This window comes from Herpailurus yagouaroundi, unplaced genomic scaffold (genome assembly GCF_014898765.1).
Source record: "Herpailurus yagouaroundi ecotype Mexico unplaced genomic scaffold, PumYag 162, whole genome shotgun sequence".
NCBI lineage: Eukaryota > Metazoa > Chordata > Mammalia > Carnivora > Felidae > Herpailurus > Herpailurus yagouaroundi.
Window position 1 is genome coordinate 48,640,798 of NW_024412403.1, and position 27,217 is coordinate 48,668,014.

Sequence of the window (27,217 nt, forward strand, 5' to 3'; positions counted from 1 at the left end):
TTTTTTTTTGAGCAGACTGAGTTTTTTTTCCACCCACTGGGCTCTGATGTTACTGTGCAGGAGCAGGGAAAGAGCAGTTGGGCAAACCTTAGACAAGCCCCTTCCCTCTCTGAGCCTCAGTTTCATCAGCCTCAAAATGGGAATGATGTCTCTGAGGACTGTTGAGGATTCCATGTGATGGTACTCATGGAACAGATTTCTAAACTAAAGCCTGGTCTCAATGTGAAGTGTGGCCGCAGTAGTGGTTGAAAGAGCTGAAAGTGTTTTTGTGGCACTTTGCAAACATATGAGAGACAACAGTGTAACTACAATTGTATTAATTATTTTTTAACTTTTTATTTTAAAATAATTTCGGATTTACAGAAAATGTCTGTAATGCCTGGGGAAGCTATCTGCGTAGCAGTTAAAGAGAACTGAAAGCAAGGGCTTAAAAAAAAATCACTGTCTGAAATGTCTGATGATACCACAGTATAACAGCTGCTAACAAATTGTCATATCCATATCAATCTAGAAATGTGTGTCTCAGCCAGGGCTTCCCCCCCCCCCCAGGGCCATTTGCACTGTCTGGAGACATGTTTGGATGTCACAACTGGGGGGAAACTTCTAGCATATAGTGGGGGAGTTATGACTGGCATTAAGCAGGTACAAACCAAGGATACTGCTCAACATTCTACCATCCTACAGGACAGCCCCACAATAAAGAAATATCTGGCCCAAAATACTAATCAGTTAAGGAAGTTACTGACGTTAAGGAACCCAGTTCTAGAAATTTGAAAAGCAGAGTATATGAAGTATATTTGTATGCTTGGAGTAGGTTTATTTAGAAGAAAAATATGTAAATATAAAAGTGCCTGTAGATGAATCACTGGGTTCTACTCCTGAAACCAATACTACATTGTATGTTACTTAACTTGAATTTAAATAAATTAATTTTTTTAAAAAAGTTCCCATAAGGTAAGATCTGGCTATTTCAAGAACATTGTCCCAGATATGTGTTCACTTACTACTGTGATGGTTAATGTTATGTGTCAACTTGACTGGGCCATAGGGTGCCCAAACAGTTGATCAAATATTATTCTGAGTGTTTCTGTGAGGGTGTTTTTGGAAGAGATTAACATTTAAATGAGTGGGCTTGAGTAAAGCAGATTGCCCTCCTTACTGTAGGTGGGCCTCATCCTGTCAGTTGAAAGCCTAAATAGACCTGTCCACCTCCCACACACCCCCACAAACCACCCCCACCTCCAAGAAGAGAGAATTCTGATTCCAACTGAAACATCCGCTATTCCTGCTAGATAGCCTTCAAACTGGGACCTCAGCACCTGGTTCTACACCACCTTTTGGCCTTCATACTCAACCTGAGACATCAGTTCTACAGAGTTCAGGTTTGCCAGCCTCCTCCATAACATGTGAGCCAATTCCTTATAACAAAATCTCTTTATATACCTCTGATTAATTCTGTTTCTCTGGAGAGCCCTGACTATATACTAATGTAAAGGTTTTTTGGTTTGGGGTTTTGGTTAGTTTGGTTTTGTTATTTTATAAAAAGTCTAAAAAATTCTGTTCTTACAGATTTGATACTGTGATGACCCGTTTGCTAGGTGTTATCTGTGTAGTATAATCCCACCCAATGTTGGACCAAGTACGTAGATGGCAGACAGACCTGATTATTTTCTATGCCAACCATGCACATATAATCTAATCTTGTAGGCTGTTACTGCCTTTTAAACCCAAGTTCTTGACCATGTTTACTTAGTGAAATAAATGGTAGATATGAATTAGTTAAGTGTTTGCTGCCATCTTCTCACACAAGGCTGATACTGGCAGCCATATTCTTCACCATCTCCAAGTCAGATTCAAGTGACTTGCTGAGAAGTTCCCACTGGTATTATGCTTTTCCCAGTTTGCAAGTGGGAAGCTTTGACTCTGACTTTTACACGCCTAGTGTAAGCATTTGCATTTATTTTGTATTCTTTTCAACTAGCTACACCTGCCAAAGTTGTTGCTTTCTTTAATATAAAAATAGTCCAGCATGGCTTCTCTGCCAAATGCTAATTTAAAAAGGAAGCTTAGAAACTCATTTTTTTTAATTCTAATTCTGTATCTTAAATACATCTTAAAGAAGAGGAAGTAATTATTAACAGCCTAATAAAAATGATGTTAGGAGATTTCTGATAAATGAGAAAAACCCCAAACCAAACCAATTTTACTGTATGGCAATATTGAACATGTAACCAATTATCTATGTTCCTCTTCCTTTCTCTTGCCTCATTTGAGCTACTCCAAAGCACATGCTTGGGAGAAGTTTAGATGCTTTTATGTACGTTTTCTACCTGAGTCTTTCTTATGGATGAAAAAATTGGCAGTTATTGAGATTAGACATCTGTGTTCCACAATCCCTGTTTCCTTCCTTCTTCGTCATTATCACAAATAGCAAAGCTAGCTGTAATTTGAGAGCATTTTTCCAACTTAGTTTGTATTTATGTGAGAGGCAGCCATGTTTGTAAAAAACCTGATAGCCCTATTATTTTTTGTATTAATCTCCAAGACTTTAGGCAAGTTCTTAAAGATAAATCCATTTTCCCCCTTTCAGGAAGGGCTTGCCCTGAATTAGTCACCACATACCAGAAATAGCCTGTTATAACTGCTTCCCAAGGTCACCAGATGTTGGTTTAGTCCCCTGCTGGGGACTATTCCTTTTAGCCATGGCATTTAGCACAAGTTGTTGGGGGGGAGGGGGTGGATTGTTTTTGTTTTTGTTTTTGTTTTGTTTTGAGCCTAAAGTAAAATATACCTAGCAATGGCTGATTGAAGAGAGCCGTGTTCCTGCTGAATATCAGGTTCAGTTGAATAATTCTGGGAAGAAGAAAGACAGCAACTACAGAGGAAGGTTCATATAATTCTTAACTTAGTATTATCATTATGCAGTATTACTATGAGTAGCAATGTTATAAATGTCTCAAAAGTACAAACCCATCACCTGCAGGACCAAAATGAAGAAGACATCCCAGATCTGCCAATCCAAACTGCCAGACAACACTGCCTTGAAGCAGCAGCAATTGCCCGCCTACCGGTTACAGCTCTCGGCCACTGGAGTCCTCTCTGGCTTTTTTGCCACAGGAGCATTCTGCCTTGGTGTGGGCATCATCCTTATATTGTCTGCAAAGAGTATCAAGGAAATAGAGGTTTGTCCCGTCTTACAATTTTAAGGCATTACATTTTTAAAGCATTACATTTTTAAGGCAGGTTCTAAGAATTTTCAGCTTTAGAACTATAAATGAGTGAGCAATCAGTATGAGAACAGAGCCCCTCAATAGATGAGACTGGAAATAGAGGACACTGGAACATCCCTTTCTCAGCTGGTGCAGATGATGGCAGCCTCTGTATGTTGGCTTTATTCATTCCTACTCCCTCTTGAGGACAGTTACTCTCACATTGGTCATCTCAGCCATTTGTTTACAGGCACCTGGCAAAGCAGAAGCTTTTTCAGCTGGCAGAGTGCTGACCAAGGATTCATAGAGGTAGGAGAAGGAGAGGCAGGGCCACATGACTGCCAGATGCCCATGAGTCACGCTGATAAAAAAATGAAGAGACAGAGATAGAAGTCTTCAATTTTGTCCCCCTTTCAAGCATTGTGTCTTTCCCTTTGCAAGTGAACTCCCTCTGAGACCATTAATTTAGGAAAGGCAAGAACCCAAATCTTTCTGGCCTCTTAAGGATACCTAGAAAAATTAACCAAATTCTACTCAAGATTGAGAAAAATTGAAACTAAGGGCACACCACCCCCCGCCCCATGGCAAGCCTTTGTCAATGTGATTAACAAACTGTTGGAGGATGAGAATCTTGAGAAGCTGGTCTGAGGAGGGGACATAAGAGTTGGTCGGTTAGATCAGCCATGCCCACATTCAGTTCAGTCTAACAAAGTAAGCAAATGTTTCATTCAAATCCGCTTTGAGCAGATTACCAGACATCTCCAGGCTATGACCTCCACTCTGAAGGCAGCCTTGGAAAGCTGATCTATTCCCTCTCCTGATAATGGCTAACAACAAAAGTATGAAGGCCAAGTCTGTCAACATTGACTTAACATTTATGAGTGTCTGAAGGTGCTAAGAGTTCTGCTGGGTTTGCAAATGAGTAAAGATAAGTAAGTTGATACCTGCCCTCAATGAGCTAATGGTAGAGCAGGTAAGGTAGTGTGTGTGAAGAACAGAGAGCTCAGCCATGGTTGCCTTGTTCAGCACATCCACAGCCCCTTCCTTGCACACTGTCAGTACATAATAGGCACAAACTCTTGAAGGAATGGATTAGGGCAAATGGTGAGGACTTCAAAGAGGAAAACACCGTTTCAGGCCCCAGTCTTCCTTCCAAACCACACTGTTCTAATGCCTTTCCACTTCTATTTTCTGCTCCCAGCAATTTATCTCCCCAGGAACTAAATACCATTAAGTCCTTTTGAGTTCTCTGGTGTAAGATGTAAACCACCAGGCCTCACCAGGGGCAGATGCAAAATGGCAAGAGAAAATTATACTTGCCTTGTGGAAGGCAAAGTAACTGGCTTACAAGGTTAATGATACTTATTTCCATGACTGACTGATCTCTCTTATTAGCATTATGCTCCCTAGCTCCATCCACATTGTAGCAAATGGCAAGGTTTCATTCTCTTTTATGGCTATATTGTATATATACCACATCTTCTTTATCCATTCATCAGTTGTGATGGACATTTAGGCTGCTTCCTTGGTTTGGCTACCTCAAAAAGTTTTTAGAGCTAGAAAGCACCTTAGATATCATCTACTCAAAGATCACCATTTTTTTTCTAATTCTGCATTAATAGGGCTCAAGAATGCAGGGAGCAAAATGTATACTACTACAACAGGGTCACAGATTAATTGATAGATAAAATAATGCTAATGAACAAAGTGTGGGCCCTGGAGGTTAAGTATTTAACTCAAGGTCAGATATTGGCTGAACTGAACCCCAGTTTCCTCAGTCACAGTTTAGTGTGCTGTCAGTTCTGAGAGAGCTCTGCTCTTTAAAGCTTTTTAAAAATCAGAATGCAGTTTCACAAACAGAAAGGGCATCAATATTTTCCAAAATAATAGTTCAAGCCTTCCTGTGTATTTAAAGAATGATTTAATAATTAATTAAAGATTTAAGTAAATATAAGCATCTAGGTACAATTAAGTAGCTTTTTGGCTAATTTTTAATTTAGTTTTGGCTTCAAAACTCCAGTGGTTTGCAAGGATTAAAAAATCCAGTATTTCTTGTTGGTCTTCCCTCCCAAAGAATCGTAAATCCCATTGGCAGTTTACCAAGGAGAAGGCCACTCCCTTGCTTGCTTGCTCTTCCCCATTCCCATAATCTTCCAATTATTCTTCAACACAATGAGGAAGAAACAGGAGGGAAATGCACAGCCTCAGTGGCCTCTCTGTGAGCCTCCCTTCCTTAGGCTTCTTCCAGCTGTATCTTTACATAACTGAGGCTCTCAGCCAAAGCTCATAGGATTTGTTCATTTGAAACACACTGCCCTTTTTTAAAGAGTCCACTATACCATTTTTCACAGAATTTGATTTTTAAAAAACAGAATGTGATAACACTTAAAGCAGAATTATTCCACGTATATAAATAACCCTACATTTTGGAAGCATTTCTTTTTCTGTTTTTGGTCCTTTTTAATAACTTCCTCTAGATGTCATGTAGAAAAATTCATTAGTATAAATATTTTCCATACAATAGAATGGAAACACAGTGAAGTGACTTCCCCATAAAGCTGATTAGCCTCAAGCTGTAGGCCCAGTTCTTGTGAGTCATTGACGAATATTTTCCTAATGACACCTCTTTATGATCAAGACATGAGCCTTTATCACAACTGGTTACGTAAATATGCAGTAGAAACACTGAATTCCAGGTCAGTGGCAAAATGCTGCCAGGTCCCAAAGTGAAAGATTGTAAAAGGGCCCACTCTTCCCAAGCATCTGCAGAAACACTTTTGTCCCCTACTGTAGGTTGTTTTTCAGTCATGTCCCAGCATCCATGCTCTTGACCCAGAGAGCTTGAAGGCTTAGGTGGTGGACTCAGGACTTGATTTTTAAGAAATGTACTCATGTAACTTTTCAATTAATAATTGTTCTTTTCCCTGTCTGATAGATTAAATACACAAAAATATGTGCAAATTGTGCAGAACTGCGAGAAGATGCTATTAATTTTGACAAAGAATGCACCTGCTCTATTCCCTTTTACCTTTCAGAGACAATGCAGGTAAGTGAAATTCAAGAGCCTTCAACTGGCTGTACACAGATCTACTCCTATTTCACAATTGGCAGTAAATTCATGATTTCCACCAAGTGCTTTCCAAATCTGAAAACACAAAAAATAAAACAGGGTGGGGGTGAGGGATCTTATAAAGTGTTGAGTTCATGCACAACTCTTTCCCTACTTTTTTCCTTTGGAATGCTATTCTTCTCCTTTGTCTAAGTTTCTAGACTCTTTACCTGTCCAACTTTCTAACATAATTCTTAGCATCAATGAGACAGACTTTATTCCAAATGTTAACAGAAGAGGGGACTATAGAGATCTTTGAGTCTAACCACTCATTTTATAGTGAGAAAATTAGGGCTGAGAGGCTAAATGACTTGGCCAAGGTCACACAGTGAGTTAGTGTGAGGGGTCACACACCTGCTGGGACTGTCCTTCCTTCCCCCCTGCCCCCACCCCACCCCTAAGTCATTCTACAAATACAAATTTTTTTTTTTTTTTTTTTTTTTTTTTTTTGCACAAAGGCACATCACTTTACTGCCCTATCTGAAAGGTAGGTACAAAGATGCAAACAGTTACATGTATACAAGGAGTAATGTTTTCCCAGAAATATGTTTTATAACTACTACGATGGTGCCAAAGACAAGTTCAAGAAGGAGAGAGACTCTCCTTAGGAAGATTAAGCTCCTAAGATTTGGATCCAATTTTTACTAGTCTTTAATTACAGGAAGTTGAGGAATTCAAAATGATTTCAAATTTTTTCCCATAAAAATTACTATCTTTTAAAGTTTACCCCTCCACTGATCTTTTTTTTTTCTTTTTTTAATTTAAATCCAAATTAGTTAGCATATAGTGCAACAATGATTTCAGGAGTAGATTCCTTAGTGCCCCTTACCCATTTAGCCCATCCCCCCTCCCACAACCCCTCCATTAACCCTCAGTTTGTTCTCCATATTTATGAGTCTCTTCAGTTTTGTCCCCCTCCGTGTTTTTATATTATTTTTGTTTCCCTTCCCTTATGTTCATGAGTTTGGTCTCTTAAAGTTGTCTTATGATGTAAGTCATATGATTATTGTCTTTCTCTGACTGACTAATTTCACTTAGCATAATACCCTCCAGTTACATCCACATAGTTGCAAATGGCAAGATTTCATTATTTTTGATTGCCAAATAATACTCCAGTGTATATATATACCACGTCTTCTTTATACATTCATCCATCGATGGATATTTGGGCTCTTTCCATACTTTGGCTATTGTTGATAGTGCTGCTATAAACATGGGGGTGCATGTGTCCCTTCAAAACAGCACACCTGTATCCCTTGGATAAATGACTAGTAGTGACATTGCTGGGTTGTAGGGTAGTTCTATTTTTAGTTTTTTGAGGAACCTCCATACTGTTTTCCAGAGTGGCTGCACCAGCTTGCATTCCCGTCTACATATACAATTTTCTAATCCCTAAGGCAACTCTTGGCCTCGCTCACTGTCAGGCACTGAGAAGTGCCAAAGAAATATTAAGGGAAATTCCTGTTCTTGGTCTGATTAAAGTCCTGTGTTAGTCTGGGTCCTCCAAGCAGATGCCAAGACAGGATTAGACATGCAAGAGATTTATTGGAGGGACTGCCTGTGAGGGAAAATGGGGAGAGCGCCAGAAGAGACTGAGACAGCTGTCAGACCACAACACAACTCTGACCCCTGTGAAGAAAAGGGAAGGGGAGAAGGAAGGAGGGGAAAAGGCACAGGAGAGGAGAAAGAGAAGGAGGGAAAGGAGGAAGGAAGTGAGGGAGAAATGTGTTAGACTGCAGTGTACTCTTTAGAAAGTTTCAGCAAGGCCAAAAGAGAGTCCCTAAAGAAGTCTGCCCCAGTATCTCTACTGTGCTCAGCCATTGGGAGCAGCCAGGGACATCATGGCCTTGGTGCAAACACAGGATGATTTCAGAGCATGACAGCTGGGGTCATCCCTCAATTACTGTCCCTGTATTAGCAGATCCCAGAGGCATCTTTTATCTTACTCAAGAAATGAAAAAACTATATTCCCTTGAACTCCTCAAAAGTCCTGTCCCGTGCTCTGGACTCCACACCCCTCCACCAATGGTGTCCTCCTCCCTGACCTGGTTGATCCTTCTCCCTCCTCTTCATAGATGATTCTGCATGGAAGGATCTAAGTATAGGCAGGTCTTCTCTTGAGCTTCCCACTGAGCATTCCCCTTTAGCTACCCACCTCAAGGCCCTGCTTCCACTTCAAACTCAGCTGGTCCCAAACCAGACTCACCATCCTCTCCTGAAAAACCCGCATCACTTCTGTTTCTGGTAAAGATCTCATCACCAAGGCTCTAAACTTTCCTCTGTGACTTTACCCTGCCTGCTCCTTTTTCATCTAAGCCTCTGATGTGTGGGCACTTTTCTTCAATCCATCTCTCCAACCGCTCTGTCCCCTCCATTATTTAGGCGTTGCCTCAGCTCAGACCTCCTGGTCCCTTATCAGAGATACCTAATTGCACTCCCAGCCTTTGGTTTTCTGTACTTTATTTTTTTTTTCAACGTTTATTTATTTTTGGGACAGAGAGAGACAGAGCATGAACGGGGGAGGGGCAGAGAGAGAGGGAGACACAGAATGTGAAACAGGCTCCAGGCTCTGAGCCATCAGCCCAGAGCCTGATGCGGGGCTCGAACTCACGGACCGCGAGATCGTGACCTGGCTGAAGTCGGACGCTTAACCGACTGCGCCACCCAGGCGCCCCTGGTTTTCTGTACTTTAAACCACGTAAAATCAGTTCACTGTCCTCCCTGCCCCCCAAAAAAGCACTGTTTCAGGTTGCTCTTTGACCACCTGAGGCCCAGCTACCTTTTCATAAAAAGGTAAAGGAGGAAGGAGACCTTGTACTTCTGCCAACTGGCCAACTTGCTTTTGCCTGATAGAACTCTATGTTTCTGCTGTTAATTTGCCTGGAAAATCTCCCCACTCACTGCCACTTGTTTTAGATGCCTAACATTCGTCAGCATTCCTTGAGCCCCCTTTTCACTCATGTCTCCAGAAACAGTTTGCCCACATTTGTTTCCTGGGAGCACTGCTTTCATTCTTCTGATGAACCTATAATCACTTGTGTGATATCCTGTGGACACATTTCCCCCACTTAAAGGATCGTGCTCTGCATGTCACACCACAACTACCCACTTGCAAGTATCTGCACCACACGCTCAACCTTCCCTCCTGTTACCGTAGATAAGCTATCCCTGTTCCAGTCTTGAAGTCTTACCTCCACTTGTGCATAGAGGCCATTTTTCTTGCCTCTATAAGGACTTAATTCAGCAGTTCTGTCCTCTGATATATCGCCAGCTTTTCTTTGTCCTCAATCATCCCCAGCATACAAAACATATTATTTCACTTCTCTTCAGATAAACAAACTACTCTTCTGTTCTCCCAATTTCCCTACCAGCTATTGTCCCATTTCTTTCTTCCCATTAGCAGAAAAACTCCTCAAAAGAGTTGTCTATCTTGGCTATTTCTAATTCCTCTCTACTCATTCTCTCTTAAACCCAGTCCAATTAGGTTTTTACCCCTAACACTCAGTGAAATTGTGAGGAAACCGATGGCTTTCTATGTTGATAAATCCAGCAGTCAGTCCTTAGTACCTTGTCACTCATTGGACACAGGTGACCACCCCCTCATCCTTGACATACTTCATTCTCTTGGCATTCAGGATCCCATACTGTCTTGGTTTTCCTCCTAGCCCTCTGGTTACCCTTCTTTGGTTCCTTTGCTGTTCTTTCTTTTCCCCAAACTCTTTATGTTGAGATCCACAGGGCTTTAGTCCCAGTCTTCGGTCTTCTCCTCTCTAACTGCATTCACTTTTTTGGAAATGTCATCTATCTCCAGACTTTAGATGCCATCTATTGCCAACACCATTTTATATCTCTATCCCAAATATCTCTTCCAAATCCACAATTGTATTTCCAGCTGCCTTCCTAATGTCACCATGTGGATGTCTAATCGATATCTGAAGTCAACATTTCTAAAACTGAATTCCTGGTTTCCACTTCTCCCCTTATCCACTGCACCCCCCTCCCCCCCCCCCCCCACAAAAAAAAAGCAGAAACAAAAACCCCTAACCCATCCAAAGACTTCTCAATCTCAGTTGAAAATAGCTCCATTCTTCTGGTGCTCAGGCCAAAAGCTAAGGAGTGATTTGTGACCCCCTTTGTTCTCTGATATTTCACACCCAATCCATCCTGTTGGCTCTACCTTCAAAATATATTCAGGATCTGTCCACTTCTCCCACCTCTTGTGCTACCACCTAGCTCCATGCCATTCCACCTCTTACTTGGATTTCTGAAATAGCCTCCTAATAGGTCTCCTTGCTTATATTCATGTTTCAATATAGCAGCCAGAGTGAGAATTTAAATCCTAAGACATATGTTATTCCTTCGTTCAAAAAATCCCTGCAGTGGAGGCACCCCACTGGCTCAGTTGGAAGGGCACATGAGTCTTAATCTTAGGGTCATGAGTTGGAGCCTCATGTTGGGTATAAAAATTATAAATAAACAAACTTAAAAAAAAAAAATCCCCGTATGGCTCCTCTTTCTACTCAGTGAAATCTTAAGTTCTTACAAGGCCTTACATGATTTGTCATCTTATTTCCTCTCTGACCTAATCAATCCCCCCATTCTCTTCCCCCAACCCCACTCTCACCACAATGGACCCCTTACTCCTCAAATAAGTCAGGCATTCTCTTGCCTTGCCCCCTGTACCTGTTATACACTTGGCTAATTGCCCTACCTCCTTCAGGTCTTGACTCAACCCTCTCCCCAGTAAGGTCTACACTGGCCATCCTATTTCACACTGCAACATATCTACTCAACTCACCCCTGTAATACTCCTGATCTTTGTTAACTTGCTGTAATTTTAATTTTTTCCATTAATACTTATCACCTTCTAACTTGCCATATAAATTAATAGTTTATGATATAGTATTGTTTATTGTCCATTTCTCACTGTTGTGTCCCAAGCACCTATAAGTTACCTGGCACACTATAGGTGCTCAATTAATGTTTATTGAATGAACATATGAATCTTTGCTTCCTCCACAGTACCCAGCACAGTCTATTTTATGTGGTAGATGCTCAGAAAATGTTTGTTAAAAGACTAAATGAATGCAGGAAATATAAAGTCCTAAGTTGTATGGCTTTATGTCCTAGGAAGCTTTGGTTTTATGTGACCCTTTCTTATTTCCCCTATGATCCCAAATGAAAGCATGTTGGCATTAGTAATATTCTGAATACATCTATATTGATTATGGCTAGTGTTAATCAATTTTTTTAAGTTTATATATTTATTATTTGAGAGAAAGTGCACATGCAAGCAAGGAAGGGGCAGACAGAGAGGGAGAGAGAGAATCCCAAGCAGGCTGTGCGCTGCCAGCATAGAGCCTGACTGGGGGCTCGATCCCACAAACCTGAGATCATGAGCTGAGCCAAAATCAAGAGTTGAACACTTAACCAACTGAGCCACCCAGGCCCCCCTAATCAATTTTTTAGGTAAGTCAGGTATAAACTGTAAGGAAATTACTGAGTTTTACTTGGGTTAAGTGATATTTGCAGTCAGTGAGGGAAGTTTTACATATGTGTTTTTATAGATCAGAATCCTAGTTCTCTACAGCTATGTCCTCTCTTGCCTTCCTCAACTCACCATGCTGCTCCCCCAAAGTAAAAGTATTGTTTATGGGGCACCTGAGTGGCTCAGTTTGCTGAGTGTCTGATTCTTGGTTTTTGGCTCAGGTCATGATCTCATGGTTCGTGGGATGGAGCCCCATGTCAGGCTCCGTGCTGACAGCACAGATCCTGCTTGGGATTCTCTCTTTCCCTCTCTTTCTGCCCCTCCCCACTCGTTCCCTCTCTCTCTGTCTCTGTCTCTCTGTCTCTCTCTCCCAAAATAAATAAACTTTTTTTTTTAAAGTGTTGCTTAAAAAGCAGAAACAGACTCATAAACACAGAACCAGCTGGTGGTGGACAGAGGGAGGGAGTAGGGGCATGGGCAAAATAGGTGAAGGGGAATGAGAGATACAGGGAAAAAGGTGTATCATAGGGAATATAGTCAATGTGTTGTTACAGCATTGTATGGTAACAGATGATAGCTACAATTGTAGTAAGTATAGCATAATGTGTAGACTTGTCAAATCACTATGTTGTACACCTGAAGCTCATGTAACATCGGGTATCAACTATACTTCAATTGAAAAAAAAAAAAAGTTAGTGTTGCTTAACTGGCAGGGCAGGAGGGTTGCTTAAAACAACGGAAAACCATTCTCTCACAGTTCTGGAAGTCAAAAGTCTGAAATCAAGGTGTCAGCAGGGTTGATTCCTTCCTGGAGTCTCAGAGTACTTAATTTTTTTAAGAAAAAATTCAAAAAGATAAATTCTTAAAGGGCTTTAGTTTCCATCTGTCTGTGTCCTTTGAAACCTTTAAGTCAAATAAATGTTACCAGCTGCTAACCATTCCTTTCAGGCAAAGAGGTTCTCGTAAAAATCCAACCAAACCAGTTAGGGCAACAACAGGGCCTTCGGTTCACCAGTTAGCACACATTACACATGCTAGTCAGTAAATTCACAGAAGACTGCCTTAAACTAGGAGTCCTACACAAAGTGCCACTGAATTTAAAGAGAAGCAACACCATAAAGTACCTTATGCCTCTAGGACCAATAAAAAAGATGATGATCTGGGAGGCTTTGTTAAGTTAAATCTTGGACAAAGAATCATTGAAAAAAGGTTATTGAAACACTTCTGTCCCTGGTGTGGTGAGTGTTCTTTGCCTGTTTATTTTGTCCTTTATATGAACATATAACTTTGGGTAAGTGGAATTCTCTTTTTAGCTTCCAAGAAAATGTATGGTAAATTCCACTCTGTGGGTTTCATATTTTCTATAGTTATGGGTCAACAATAGAGGTTCGCTTGTTGGGTGAGGAAAGGTGATCAGTCATTCTTGCTATGCCTGGCTCGCTCGCCTTACACGCTCTCTGTTTATGGTATTGCAGCCTACCTCTCTGTCGTGACCCAGAATCTCCCCTTTCTTGGTGTTCCAGACACTTTTCTCTTACAAGTGACTGAGCTCTTCAGCCTTTGTTGTTTTCTGTAACTGGCCACAGTTACCATGACCCTTATTTCCAGCCTGCCCTGAGTACCAGCTCACATTTTCCATACTTACCCACTTAAGTGTCCTTGGGGTGAGACCAGAAGCCTTTCCAAAATGCCATTTTTCCATAGTATAAGAGAATCAATTGACTCAGGAGATTGAAAAAGAATATATTTGTATTTCTAGCACTGAATATAGCATCTAACATATGGAGAGCACTTAATAAAGGCCTTCATATTTTTGGATGCAGGCCTTCATTATTTTGGAGGTAGGTAGTATGTTAATTATAAACAGCCACATTGGTCATTTCCATTTGCATCATATATGCTGTTAGTAAAATCTGTATCAAGTCTGCTGGAGAATTTGGGTATGTCACTATAAGTTAAGCATGCTGGTAGCCTGTGATGAGGCAGCCTCATAGGACAGCATACATGAAAAGGACCATCTCTCATGGCAACAAGGTGACTTATCACTAAGGTGAAAATAACCTTTCTTTCAGAACCATGAGTTATTCTATTCCCCTTTTTTGTCCATAATGAATGGTTCACCATTTCTTGAGCAAGTGCTGTGTGCCAGGTACTGTGTTAGATCCTAGGGATACAAAGACAAAACCCCTGGAGCCAGACAGGCCACACAGGGCTAATCTCATGCCTTTCACATGCACCCAAATATGCTTGGTGGTTCCAGCTTCAAATATGTTCAAGGATTTGCTTTGAAATCATTGGCTTTGATGCCTGCCACAACTCCTAGGCAAAGCATTTTTCCTACTATTGCTAGGAAACAACAATATTTGTTACATCAATTTTATATATTGAGAATACAAAATCTTTTCATGGTTTTAAAATCTTTTCATGGCAGGAACACAGTAGCCCTTAAAAAATCATCTCAAATAAATTAATTGGTTATTTTAATAATTCTGTGTAAATGAGGATTTTCCATCACTGATTTTTTTTAAATGATTTCTTGGGTTTCTGTTTGATATAAAGAAACTTACAGTTCCCAGGGCACCTGGGTAGCTCAGTCCATTAAGCATCACACTCATGAATTCAGCTCAGGTCATGATCCCAGGGCTGTGGGATCAAGCCCTGCGTGGGGCTCAGGGCTGAAAATGGGGCCTACTTAAGATTCTCTCTCCCTCTGTACCTATTCCACTTGTGCTCGCTTGCTCTCTTTCTGTAAAATAAAATTTGAAAAAAATTTTAAGAAAGAAATTTTCAGTTCCCATCAATTTTTTCTGTGGTACTTTTTATTACAGAAATCCTGTCTGTGTTTATTAATATTCTAGTTAATTCTTCTTACTCTGCTCTTCTTGCTTTTCTCCTTTACAGGGCAATGTTTATTTGTACTACAAGTTATATGGCTTCTATCAGAATCTTTACCGATATATTCTATCCAGAAGTAATAGCCAACTGGTGGGTACAGATTTAAAGGTAAGACTTTATTTAATTTGGTATAATACTCCTTTTTTTAAAGACCAGGTGGATCTTTCAGTCTAAAAGAGAGTTTGGAAAATAAACTAAAAACGTAAAGTTTTACAAGGCAGGAATGCTCATTTCATTCTTGCATAAATTGAAGGAGCTGGGTTTTCAGTATAATTGCTATTGAGAGGCATGGTTTCTCTCTTCAAAACAGTAATGTGTATCTTGTCCAATTAAATGGTTATCCTTTCCTGCACCAACCATTTTGGTAGTAACTCTGAGTGGTTGGTCTCAATCCAGTTCCCTGTATACCTACCATTGTTCTTCCAATAACTGGGACGTTCATTCCAGACCAGATTAAGGAAATTCAGCCCTACTTGATTGATTAAAAGACTTTGGTTTAATTAAATACCCTTTCTCACCTAGAACACAAAATTTTATTCTTGATAAATGATACTCACCACGCTAGCAAAAAAAGCTAGAAGGAAACCTTTTCCATACTGAGATTATTATATGCAAGTGATAATCAAATGATTTTTTAGCAACCACTCTTTTTAGATACATTCTGGTAGTTAGCTGTATGGATTCCCTGTGATAAGTCATCTAGCTATATAAACTCACCATTTGTATAGTTTCAGAATATGAGTTACACTTTGACAAAAAAAAAGGGGTTTAAAAATGTATTTCAGTGTAGCTTAGTATATTTAGCACAGCCAGCAAGTTAAGTTCCTTTCTGCAGATATATTGGTATGTTACATATTGTTAATAAGGGGGAAAAAACCACACACACACACACACACACACACACACACACACACACACGTCTCCAAAACACAAAAATTTCTGAGTCTAAGTGAGCCAGAAGTCTGGGAAAAGTTGGTAGCAGTCCATAATCTTGTTATGTGTGAATAAATTACTGTGGGTTGATTTACATTGCCAGTGTTGTCACTTTTAACATTCTAAGAGAATTTACCAAAGCATTTCTCTTTACTGTATCATCTTGCATCCAGGATGTTGGAAACTGTGCTCCATTTAGCAAGTCCCACAATGGGACCCCCATCGCTCCTTGTGGTGCTATTGCCAACAGCATATTCAATGGTAGGTGACTTTTCCTGTCTCCATGGTGTGCCTTTTCATAAGCGTGTAATAACCTAAATGTCCAGAAGATCAACTCTGCAACTGGCAGTTCAAGAAAAATTTTTGTATGCATTATCCATTGACTTATGGTATTTCATTTGCAAATAAGTTCTCCCTTACCAGAGATTTGAAGTAGTTAGGGAACATGAGCTAAATGGAGCTTGACAGTATTTTCCAATATTTGAGGCTTTGGCAAGAAAAAGAATAGTCTTATAATTCCAACACCTATTGCATGTAGGCATGTTGAGAGTCTACTGAAACCCTAGTTTATTTTTCATCTGTGTCTGGTTTTGTACTTTGAAGTGGGGCAAAAATGCTTGCTTATATCTCTGACAATTTTTAATTTCCTTACAGATACCATCATTCTTTCCTACAACCTTAATTCATCTATACATATGGAAGTCCCAATGCTAAGGAGCGGAATTACATGGTGGACAGATAAGTATGTCAAGTTTCGGAATCCAAGTGCCATTAATCTTTCTAGTGCATTTACAGGTAAGATACATATGTTAAACATTTTTACCTCTTTACAGAAACATTGATTTTTATATATGGGGAAATGTTTATGATACCTCCTTCTTTACTTTTTGTTGACCTCCGTTTTGCTCTAACTTTCCCTACCTGCAGGCACCTCCATCATATACCTATCAGAAACATGAAATAATTGGTGCCCTGGTTCTTTCAGTTTATCATTTGGAAAAAGGCAATGTTTTAAAAAACGTGTTGCTTCATCTGTAATTAGGGTCACCATGTAATTTATTGTCCAACCTGGTGCACTTTTGAGAGTAAAAAGGGGCACGAGAATAAGTCAAGTCATATGTTTGTTTGAAATTTGTATTTATTTATCAATAAATTGACATTACCCTATTGGTGGACCTGTAAAATAATTCTATACAAACTATTTTAAAATGCAATTCTTTCAAAACTTAAAATGACATATCTGCGTATATTAAAACAACCTAAAAAAACTACTTTATTATTAGAATATTAAAAATAACATAAGCAGAATAATTATTCTGGATAGTCACATACTTTAATCAGTTTCTTGGCCATATCTGTCTTCATTACATGCCTCTGTATTTTTATTTTTTCTTATAGTTTTTCTTAACATTTATTTATTTTTGAGAGAGAAAGAGGGAGCACAAGCAGGGGAGGGGCAGAGAGAGAGGGAAACACAGAATCTAAAGCAGGCTCCAGGCTCTGAGCTACGAGCGCAGAGCCTGATGTGGGGCTCAAACTCATGAACTGTGAGATCATGACCTAAGCTGAAGTCAGATGCTTAACCAACTGAGCCACCCAGGGAACCCACATGCCTCTTTATTTTTCTAATGAATCTGTTCTATTATTTTAAAAACATTTTATTGAAATATTTTTGCACCAAAAACCATAAGGTACCTAGGAATAAACCTAATCAGAAAGGTAAATGATCAGTGCACTGAAAACTATAGAAAGTTTATGAAAGAAATTGAAGAAGACATGAAGAAATGGAAAAACAGTCCATACTCATGGATTGGAAGAATAAATATTGTTAAAATGTCAATACTACCCCAAAAAGCTTGACAGATTAGAGAATAAAAGGAAAAAATTAGAAAAGGAAAAAAGAGGTAAAAAAGGAAAATACTTTGAATAGAATAAAATAAAATGATGAAAGTCAAATAGAATTTTTAAAATTTTAAAAATGTAAAAAATATAGTAGAAAAAGTTAAAGAAAAATCTTTTTAATAAAAATAGAAAATAAAAATAGATTTTTTTCTTTTTCTGTATTCAAGAATAAGAAAAGAAAAAAATTGAATAAAAGGACTAGCAAATAGAATGAAGTACCATTGAAATTACATCTGGTTTCCCATAGAAGTGAAGCTATGAAGCACTTTGTAGTCCATAAACTAAGCAGGGGGAGAGACGTGTTTGTCAAGAGCACTGTTGGCCCAGTTAGGCAGGGTTTAGTGTAAAGGTCTGTTCTCCACTAGATGGTGCTGCTTAGCTTACTGGGGTGGATTGTTGTGGCGTATGTAGGTGTGTATGCCCATGTGCAGAAGGGCTGAAAATGGTGTCACCCAGCTACCCAGTCTCTAGTATCGGAACTCTGTGCTCTCTGTGACTGGCAATCAAGCACCCTTCCTTTGTCTTGGGCTTCTGTCCACTACCCGCTTTTACACTGTCTGTGACCAAGCAGTCAGGTTGCCAGGCGGCACCTGACTCAGATGCGGCTGTGTTTCCCAACCCCTGACTTCTGAGGGACTGCAGCTCTGACCTGCTCAGACCTTCTGGAGGAGGGTCTTGTTGAGCAATGGCTGGATGCCAACCCACCCCCAGGATTGTTTGGGAGACTGCTGCTGCTGATGCCCAGAGACTACAGCTGGGTGCCAGTCTACTCCAAAAACAGTTCACGTGATCTTGTAGCAGCAGTGTTTCAGGGTTTATGGAAAATCACAACACACATCTGGCACCAGGCTTCCCCTTAATGTCCTTGTTCCAGCACCAGCCAATGTGGCTGTTCTCCAGGGTCCGCTGGGGCCTTTGCCTGTGGGGAGGCCACACAGCCTCTACCAAATGTCCTCCCAGCAGGGGAACCACCCCTCCTGTGTGACCTCGCTTTCTGCTCCTGGGGATTTGCCCTTCCCACCAGAGCACTTCCAGGTATCAAGCTGCAGAGTTTCAGACTCTGCACTTCCCCTGTTTATAGAGTCTTAATGGAACTTAAACCCTCTCCTTTCTCCCTTCTCCCTTCTCCCTTCTCCCTTCTCCCTTCTCCCTTTTTTTTTTTGTTCCATCCCTGTGACTGATTCCACTTTTCCACTTTCTCTCCAGCTGCTTTTTTTTTGGGTGGGGGGCTGATTTTCCAGTACTCTTCCCCCATCTCTGTCCTCTCTCCGCAAGCAAATACAGTTCCCTGCCCTCCACAGCTTCTCTCTCCCCCAGTTCACCTCTTTGCACCATGTACCTGCTGAGTTCTGTGGTTCGGGTTGTGCAGATTGTTGTGTTAATCCTGAAATCAGTTTTCTAGGTGTGTGAGATGATTTAGTGTTGATCAGGCTGCATTTCAGGGATAAGAGATGCAAAAAAAATTTTCCACGCTGTTCTGCCATTTTTGGCCCCTCCTCCAGATGCTATACAATATTAAACTTTCTTGATATCATTTAATTCTGGAAGAGAAAAACATTTTTTATTCAGTTAAAAATAAGAGTTCCAGGGTGCCTGGGTGGCTCAGTCAGTTAAGCATCTGACTCTTGATCTCAGGGTCATGAGTTCATGTTCTGTGTTGGGTTTTGCACTGGGCACGAAGCCTACTTTAAAAAAAAAAAAAGAAAAGACAATGAAATGAAATAAACAAAATAATTAATAAATAAATAAAATAGGAGCTCCATCAAAAGAGTTTTTACATAAATTGAAATATCCAGAGCAGAATTATAGAATTTGTTTTTAAATGTTTATTTATTTTTGAGAAAGAGAGAGACAGAACGTGAGTCAGGGAGGGACACAGAAAGACGGACACAAAGAATCTGAAGCAGGCTCCAGGTTTCTGAGCTGTCAGGACAGAGCCTGACAATGGCTCAAACCCACGGGCTGTGAGATCATGACCTGAACCCAAGTTAGACACTTAACCAACTGAGCCACCCAGGTGCCCCACAATCATAGAATTTAAAATTTAAATTTGTACACATTTTGACCTCTTATTATGTAATATGTTCAATAATTTCCTGCTTTTTGGGGGGTAAATTTTAATATCTTCTTGTTTGCAAGCTTGGCTTTCAATAACTATAATTCATTAAATCAAAAACTGAAGTTTTTTGATATTCCATATTTTGGATACTTTGTTTAAAATTTTTCAACTCTTTTGAATTAAATTCAACCAAAAGTTAGAGGGCTTAAAAAAGTTTGAGATCATTGTAGGACACATCTTTTGGTATATAAAATAGTTCTTCAAAGGCTCAAACATTTCTAAATTTCGGGTTGATGATATATAACAAAGACAGGCCACATACCATGCTGATGTATTTCCTTAATTTAGCATCCCTATTACTGTAAAAATTTTGCAGTTCAGTTTCAAAAATATTTAAATTTGCACAACTACAGCTCTTCTTTTGATTGGTAAAATAGTGTAGCTTGTTTGGATATAATTATAAATTATGTATGTACTACAACCAATTTAAGAACATTGTTGTGTAAATTTCTCAATTTATTAAGAACATTATCTTTATTCTGATATTGTGCTCCACCACATTTGTATTTATATTATCACTACAAAGCCAAAAATTTACACTTGCTGTTTGAATTTTTTAACTGAATTTAGAATCAATTTATTATAATATTAGAGGCTTTATCTTTCAAGATTGAATATCTAAAAGCCTTGCTTTGATTCCATGAAAAATCAAACCCAAAAAATCAGACCAGCATTATAATTAACTTGTCTGGTGTTTCTATTTGAAACATCTGAAGACACTAATGTAAAACTTGCCTCATTTAACTGTTTACAAAGTGGTTTTTTGTGCTAACAGAGGCAAAACATGAAAGCTTTTTTTTTTTTCTTTTTTGGTAACAACAACAACAACACAACAACAACAACAAACCCTCTAAATAAAAGGAGAAGGAAGCTCACTTGATCTAAATGACAAGTCAAGGTCGTGCTCACATTATTAGATATAAATAGACATTCTGTAGCTATCTGAGGTAAAGCATTGTCTTTGGATACACTCTTCTAAAAATAGCCACAAACTTCTAAAGTAGATTCTGATGTTCTTCAGCAGATTTATGTCTTTTAATTTTCACTCAGTCACTGACATCACAATGATTCCCCTGTTGTGGGGTAAATGTCAACTAACACTGCAAGTTTCACATTCATCAACTTTCTCAAGAAACTGTACTTAATTTTATATTAAACATATGTGTTCCCTTTTTAACTCTTCACAGCTACAGGGACTTTCTAGCAAATAAAAACTGATACCAAACAATAAAATAGTTACATATTTGCACCATATAATAAATAATAAAACCACAGTTGCAAGGGAGTTCAGATGACTCTCAGCAAGACCGTTCAGCATCTATTTCCCACATATATCATGTATGTATAATGTAACCTATAATTTCCCATGTTTCCCACTGATCCCACTGGCTTATAGACTGGCATCTTCATGCATCTCACAGGCCAAGAGTGAGGTTATGACCTAATCAGTTGGAGTGTCAAACAGCTGGCAGAGGTCACAGGAATATGTTGTGTTTTGATTGAAAGGGTCTCTGGTTATCTTTCACTAATTACACATTAAAGTAAGTACTCCATTAACTGCACATTGGTATTTCACACACTACCCGTTAAGACCTGGAAGGTGGAGGGATGGAGTTATAAACATATTATTTGTTTGGGGTAAATGCTAAGTCAGTTGGGATAACAGACAACAGACATCAGCTGGAACTGCTTTAGACAAACGGGCATGTATGGTCACTTTATCTCTGATTGACTTCCTACTGTTTGAAAGGAACTTGGCAGCATTCTATAGTTTTGTCTTCCCACATAACCACAGGCCTATAACACACAGGGGTCTTGGCTTTCATCTTCTGCTATACTTTGTTCTTACCTTCACTGTAAGAGTTACCACATTATCTTGTAATTATCTATTTGAATACTTGTCATCCCCACTTCAAGTCTGTGAATTCCCTGAGGAAATTAGGAAGTTTTATATCCCTGTTCCTTCATACATAGTGAGCAATCAAGAAAATCTTATTGTTGAATGAATGGATAAAAGTAAATGACCCAACTTGGAAAATGAAGAAAAGTGGTGCCTCTTAAACCACACTTCTTATACTCTTCAGTAGTGGGATGGAGTGGGAGCGGGGGTTGGTAGGAGAAGGCATGCTTGAACCTACATTTTTAACAAGCTCCTTGGGTGACTTGGGTGTCAATGTGCCCATAGGACACGTTGTCTTAGGGCATGTCTCTGGCTAAAGTAGACAGAGGGTGAGGTCCACAGTATGGGTACCAAAGGCAATTTCAATTTTTATCAAAATTCTTCTGGCAACAGTGATTGAAGTTTTGGGAAGGGTCAAAATAGGTGAGCTCCACAGAATTTGCAGAGGAAGTTTCTCCAGCAAAGGATTGTTTCCTGAGGAAGTGTTTAAGAATACAAACATACTCCAACAGATTAATCCAACCAAACACAGTACTCACTTTTACCAGCACCACACCCCATGCTTAGAAAACACGACTGGGTTTCTTTTAAGAGAAAATAGTTTAGTTAATTGTCAGAGTTGAGAAAGAGTGGTTTTCCCTTTTTCATTTTGTTTTCTACAAATACTAGGACCAATTGTCTGGAACTAAAAAGTTCATTAAACAATTTTCCATTATTAACTCATTCTTTAAAATTCAATATAGTTTTTAGGATCAACTTCTGTCAGCTTTAATTAGAACCACTCATTCCTTTATTGAGCATATATTGAATACCTACTATGTGCCAGGCACTAGACTAAATGCCAGCAGAAAAAAGATGAGGAAGACATTGTACTCAAGAATCTGCTGTAGAGTGGGAGAGGCAGACATGCCCACCATGGGCCCTAAAGTGGGAAGTATGAGAATGAGACTAAACTCAACAGACTCATTTCCTGGCACTGGCCCTCCCTCCTGTGCTTCCAACATTCCCACAGCACCCAAACCGACTAGGCCTCCTGGATTTAGAAGAGGCTTGCAGTACCTTTGCTCTTCACCTCCTCCCATCTACCAGTTCCTCCTCACTTCCAGCCTTCAGCTCTTAGGCACACTATTGCAGAGAATCTCTGTTTAACACGATCTTCATGCACAGACATGATAATTTCCTTAGATTACATTTCTAGAAGTAGAATTTCTAGACCAAAATATAATTAAACCTTTTTTAAAAAAAAGTTTATTTATTTTGAGAGAGAGAGAGCAAGAGAGAGACAGGGGTAGGGGCAAAGAGAGAGGGAGAGAGAGAATCCCAAGTAGGCTCTGCACTGTCAGCACAGAGCCCAATGCAGGGCTCGAACCCACAGACTGTGAGATCATGATCTGAACCAAAATCAAGAGTCAGACACTTAACCGACTGAGCCACCCAGGCACCCTTATCAAACTTTTTGATGCACGTTCCTAGATTGCCAGAGGTGTTATTAATCCACACATTTCTCTGCTCTGTTCAAGAGTTCCCATTTCCATTGCATCATCAAGGGTTGTCACTCTTTTTCTCTTTACCAATTAACCAAGTTAGGTGAAATGATCATATCTTGTTTTAATTTTCTCTCTTTAAATTACTAATGAAGTTAAAGAAAATACAGAACCTATGATGATATCACTGAATACAACCACTATTATAATTTTCTCTACGTGTTTTTTCTCAGTGCTTTATATGCATTTAATGTAGTTGAACACATAATATACATATAATTTGATACTCTGTTCTTTTTTTAACCCTATGACAAATCATCATTATTTCCCCTACATTTCTCTAGAGTCTTTTTAATCCATTATTTTTAGTGGTTATGTATTCAGAGAGCTCACACACATGCACACACACACACACACACACACACACACACACTTTTTTTTAAGTCTTAATTTTTATTTCTCTTAAGAATGCAAAAGTTTTTTCATTCTCTACATTCTAAGGAAAACTGAATGGGTATAGATGATTTCTTTCAACCATGTCCATTATTTTCTTCCCACAGGAACCGCAAAGCCCCCATACTGGTCTAAACCTGTCTATGAACTGGATTTAGAGGATACAGAAAACAATGGCTTCCTCAATGATGACTTCATTGTGTGGATGCGGACAGCTGCCTTTCCCACTTTCAAAAAACTATACCGTCGACTCAATCGAGTACAGTATTTTATTGAAGGCTTGCCTGCTGGTAACTACAGTTTCAACATTACCTACAGTATCCTTTTATACCACTTTTGCTCCTGGGGATGAAGGAAAATCAGTGTCTATCTGGGCACTAGTTGTTGAATTATTTCATTTTTTACTTTTCTATTCTACAATCTAATCTATCTATATGAAGAAGAAATATATAGTTCTCTCATAGGTAATACTGTCACTTGCCACCATATAGCTGTTTTTCTACACCTTATGTAATCAAATGTGTACAATGGGTTTTTTAGGAATAACAGTAAAGCAGTATCAGGTAAGTAGGTATGGGTAAGTAAGGAGGGATATTTCTATCCTCCAATAAAGATTAAGTACCACAGAGCCTTGAGATCTTTAACAGAGAGGAAAAGACTGCTGTGTAAGATGGGATGAGTTCGGAGGACGATAGTAATGAAGAGAGAGCAATTTGATAAGAAGTAAATGTATAAAATGGGCTAAAAATAATGAAAACTGAGACTGTAGAGCCTTTTATTCTAGGCAAAACTATAGACCAAGGGAGCCCCGGACTCAAGAAGCAGGTCGGGATCATCCAACCCATGTGATGTGTGCTGTAAGCTGTGCTCTGAAGACGCTATTCTTCCTTCCTTTGGCACAAAGCCAGCTAGTAGGGGTCAGTGCCTTGGTTACAGACATAAGGTCCAAGTTAGGAGATACATGTTTTCATATGAGATTCTGAATTTTTTACTTAGTTCAAAAATACAAATGTAACTCTTGATCTAAAAACAAAAAGACTTAATTTCAAAATGACACCAAACACTGTTTTTTAAAAAATATATATATTTATAAGCAATTTATACTCACTGTCATCATCAGACTTTAAAGTCTCTTCCTAATTCTCCTTGAAGCTGAAACTTTCCAGGGCTTGTAAAAACTTTGGGACATCAGCCCAAATAAGCATCAGCACTTCCAGTAGCATCTCAGGGTTACTGACTGGGGGTTGTTCTTGGGGCCCGTGGCAGGCCAGAGGATCTTAACACAAAGCTGTCTCCCTCCTTAGTTTCTATACCTCTCAGGGAGCTTGAATGAGAAATACTTGAGAATAAGTGAATTGACTGCATGTGTTCCAGTTCCCAGCTCCATCTTCTCTTCTATCCTGGAGTGTGGATATCTCCATCCTGACAGGGGAGGGGGACCTTCCTCAGTCAAAGACGCCCCTACCGACGTGACACAGTCTCTACTTCTCAGCCTGTTGCCTCCTTTTTGTTCACTGATGAGGAGTACAGTTTGCCTTCAGTTTGTTCATTTTCATGTCTCCCAAAATGAAAATGAAAGCCACAAACTGATTTTTCTTATGCAGCATTATCCATACACATCAAAGAGTAAGCCAAAGACTATTACCTTTTTAATAGGATTTTAGCAACCCCCCCCCCCAAAATTTGAGATTGAAAGTTGCTTGACAGCAGTCTCTCAAATTAGATCTTCCGGTGCCACCAACTTTGTCTATGACTGCCTTACCAGTTACAGTAGCAATCACAAAACAGGAAGAAAAAAACCAATTATGTCCTCACAATGCATGATAAGGAGTTTCAAGTTGAGGAGAAGCATGGGTTCCAAACAAAGGAGACACTGTTTCTCCTCTGGAGACAAGCTCTCCTCAGGTGACTTCGCTCACAGTCATATTTTAATGCTGATGACTCTCAAGTGTAAATCTAGCAAGCAGAACCTAGATCCTGAGTTTCAGTCCTATACTTGTGCTCACCATGCTGAGCCCTGATGTGAGCGGTACCCAGCCTGCCTCACGGCCTGGCTGCTATGCAAGGAGAACAGCTATATCTGAGCTGCAGCAAACACCTACCACTCCTAAGGGGAAAAAGATGTTCTTTGTGCAAGGAAATGATCTTAATGGAACTGAGGAAAGAAAACAGGCAGGTGGGTCAAAGTGGCACTCAAGGACCTGGTGACAGTGAAGAATTCTGATGGAAAAGAAAGAGAGAGAACTTGTTTTTCCTTGTTAGGAAACTGGTTAATTTCCTTGTGCCTTTAAATCGCATGTTGCCAAGTGATTCGAGGCCTTTTAAGAGCTTTGCTGGGAAATGCTTCTGTCCTGTGCCGTTGCTATGAGAAGCCTTTATTTGTTTATTAGTTTGGTTTACAAAAGGCACCAGATGTTTAAAAACCTCAGGCCACAGGCATAATCAAAATGACATCATTAAAATGCTAATGATAGCAAACCCACTTCAAATATTTTCTCTCCGGCAGTGAGGGATGTTTGCTTTTTCAAAACCCAAATGAATGCACCACCTTTAGCTTTCCCACCAAAAATGTTTTGCCATCTATCTCATTATTTTTTCTTCTTCACTGGTCTTGAAGAATTTTCCCTCAGGTAGAAATTCAAACAGTCTATGAAGGACTTTAGCCTACGCTGGGTCTCCTGATTCATAAACATAAATTTAGGCTTGCTATAAAACCCATCTGTATTCTTTTCATTTCCTTGGGTCTGCCAAAGGAAATTAAATATATTTGTTCATAATTTAGTTGTCTGTAAGCCATTCTGATGTATTTGTGTCAGAATTTCTTTTATAGACTAGAGCTATGGTGAGAGAAGTCTTCTTTTTACTTAATTTCATTCCAGCAAGATACACCACATTGCTTGGTAAACATTAGACAATATGACATTGAATATTCAACCATTCTTTTAACCTACAAAACAACAAATTTATGTGGTTCAGATATTGAGGATACTATAATGGTACTATATTGAGGATATACAGTGGTAGAGCTGACAGTGTCGAGATAGGTCCTTAACAGTTCTTCTTGTTTTAGATTTTCCAGTAACCAGGTTCAAAGGAGAAAAATCAGTTGTTCTTTCCACCCTGACATGGAGTGGAGGCAGTAGCCTTTTCTTAGGTCTCACCTACACAGTGACAGGAGCTGTGACATGGTTGGCTGCCTTTTCCATGATGGCAATCCACTTGATGCTGAAAGAAAAGAGAACGCTCTTCATCCAGCGATAAAGTCAAGTTTTAAAAAGAAAACAAGAAAACACAGAAATGGACAATGAAGCAACTAACAGAGCCAATGATTTCTGACAAGGCTTGAAATGACTGGGATGTTTCATCAAGGGGAACTGGATTGACCAACCAAGTGCAATCCCAGAAAGATAAATACTGAGAGTTTCAGGGTGAAGAAGAGGAAGAAGAGGGGGAGAAAGCAGTGGAGGAGGAAGGAAGGAACAGCATAATTATGTATTTAGTAAAGTGTCCTTGGAATGGGAAAGATAAGTCATCCTTGAGTTCTTTTAATTTTTTAAATTTATCTATTTATTTTGAAAGGCAGAGAGAGAGAGCACACAAGTAGGGCAGGAACAGAGAGAGAGGGAAAGAGAGAGAATCCCAAGCAGGGTCCATACTGTCTGCACAGAGCCCAATGCTGGGCTCAAACTCAAACCATGAGGTCATGACCTGAACCGAAATCAAGA

General features: G+C 39.5%; 1 protein-coding gene across 2 annotated transcripts; it reads left to right on the forward strand.

Annotated features, from left to right (window-relative positions):
• Positions 1 to 4: 4 nt before the first annotated feature.
• LOC121036152 (cell cycle control protein 50C-like) lies at positions 5 to 27,015 on the forward strand. Of its 2 annotated transcripts, none has more exons than XM_040484302.1 (8): positions 5 to 1,406; positions 2,984 to 3,182; positions 6,145 to 6,255; positions 14,708 to 14,809; positions 15,808 to 15,895; positions 16,289 to 16,429; positions 23,600 to 23,809; positions 26,563 to 27,015. In XM_040484302.1, coding segments are annotated over exons 1-8 (1,044 nt in total). In that variant the 5' UTR covers positions 5 to 1,404; the 3' UTR covers positions 26,754 to 27,015. The 2 variants fall into 2 exon arrangements, with proteins under 2 accessions (XP_040340236.1, XP_040340237.1); XM_040484303.1 differs by having other exon boundaries at positions 5 to 1,382.
• Positions 27,016 to 27,217: the final 202 nt, after the last annotated feature.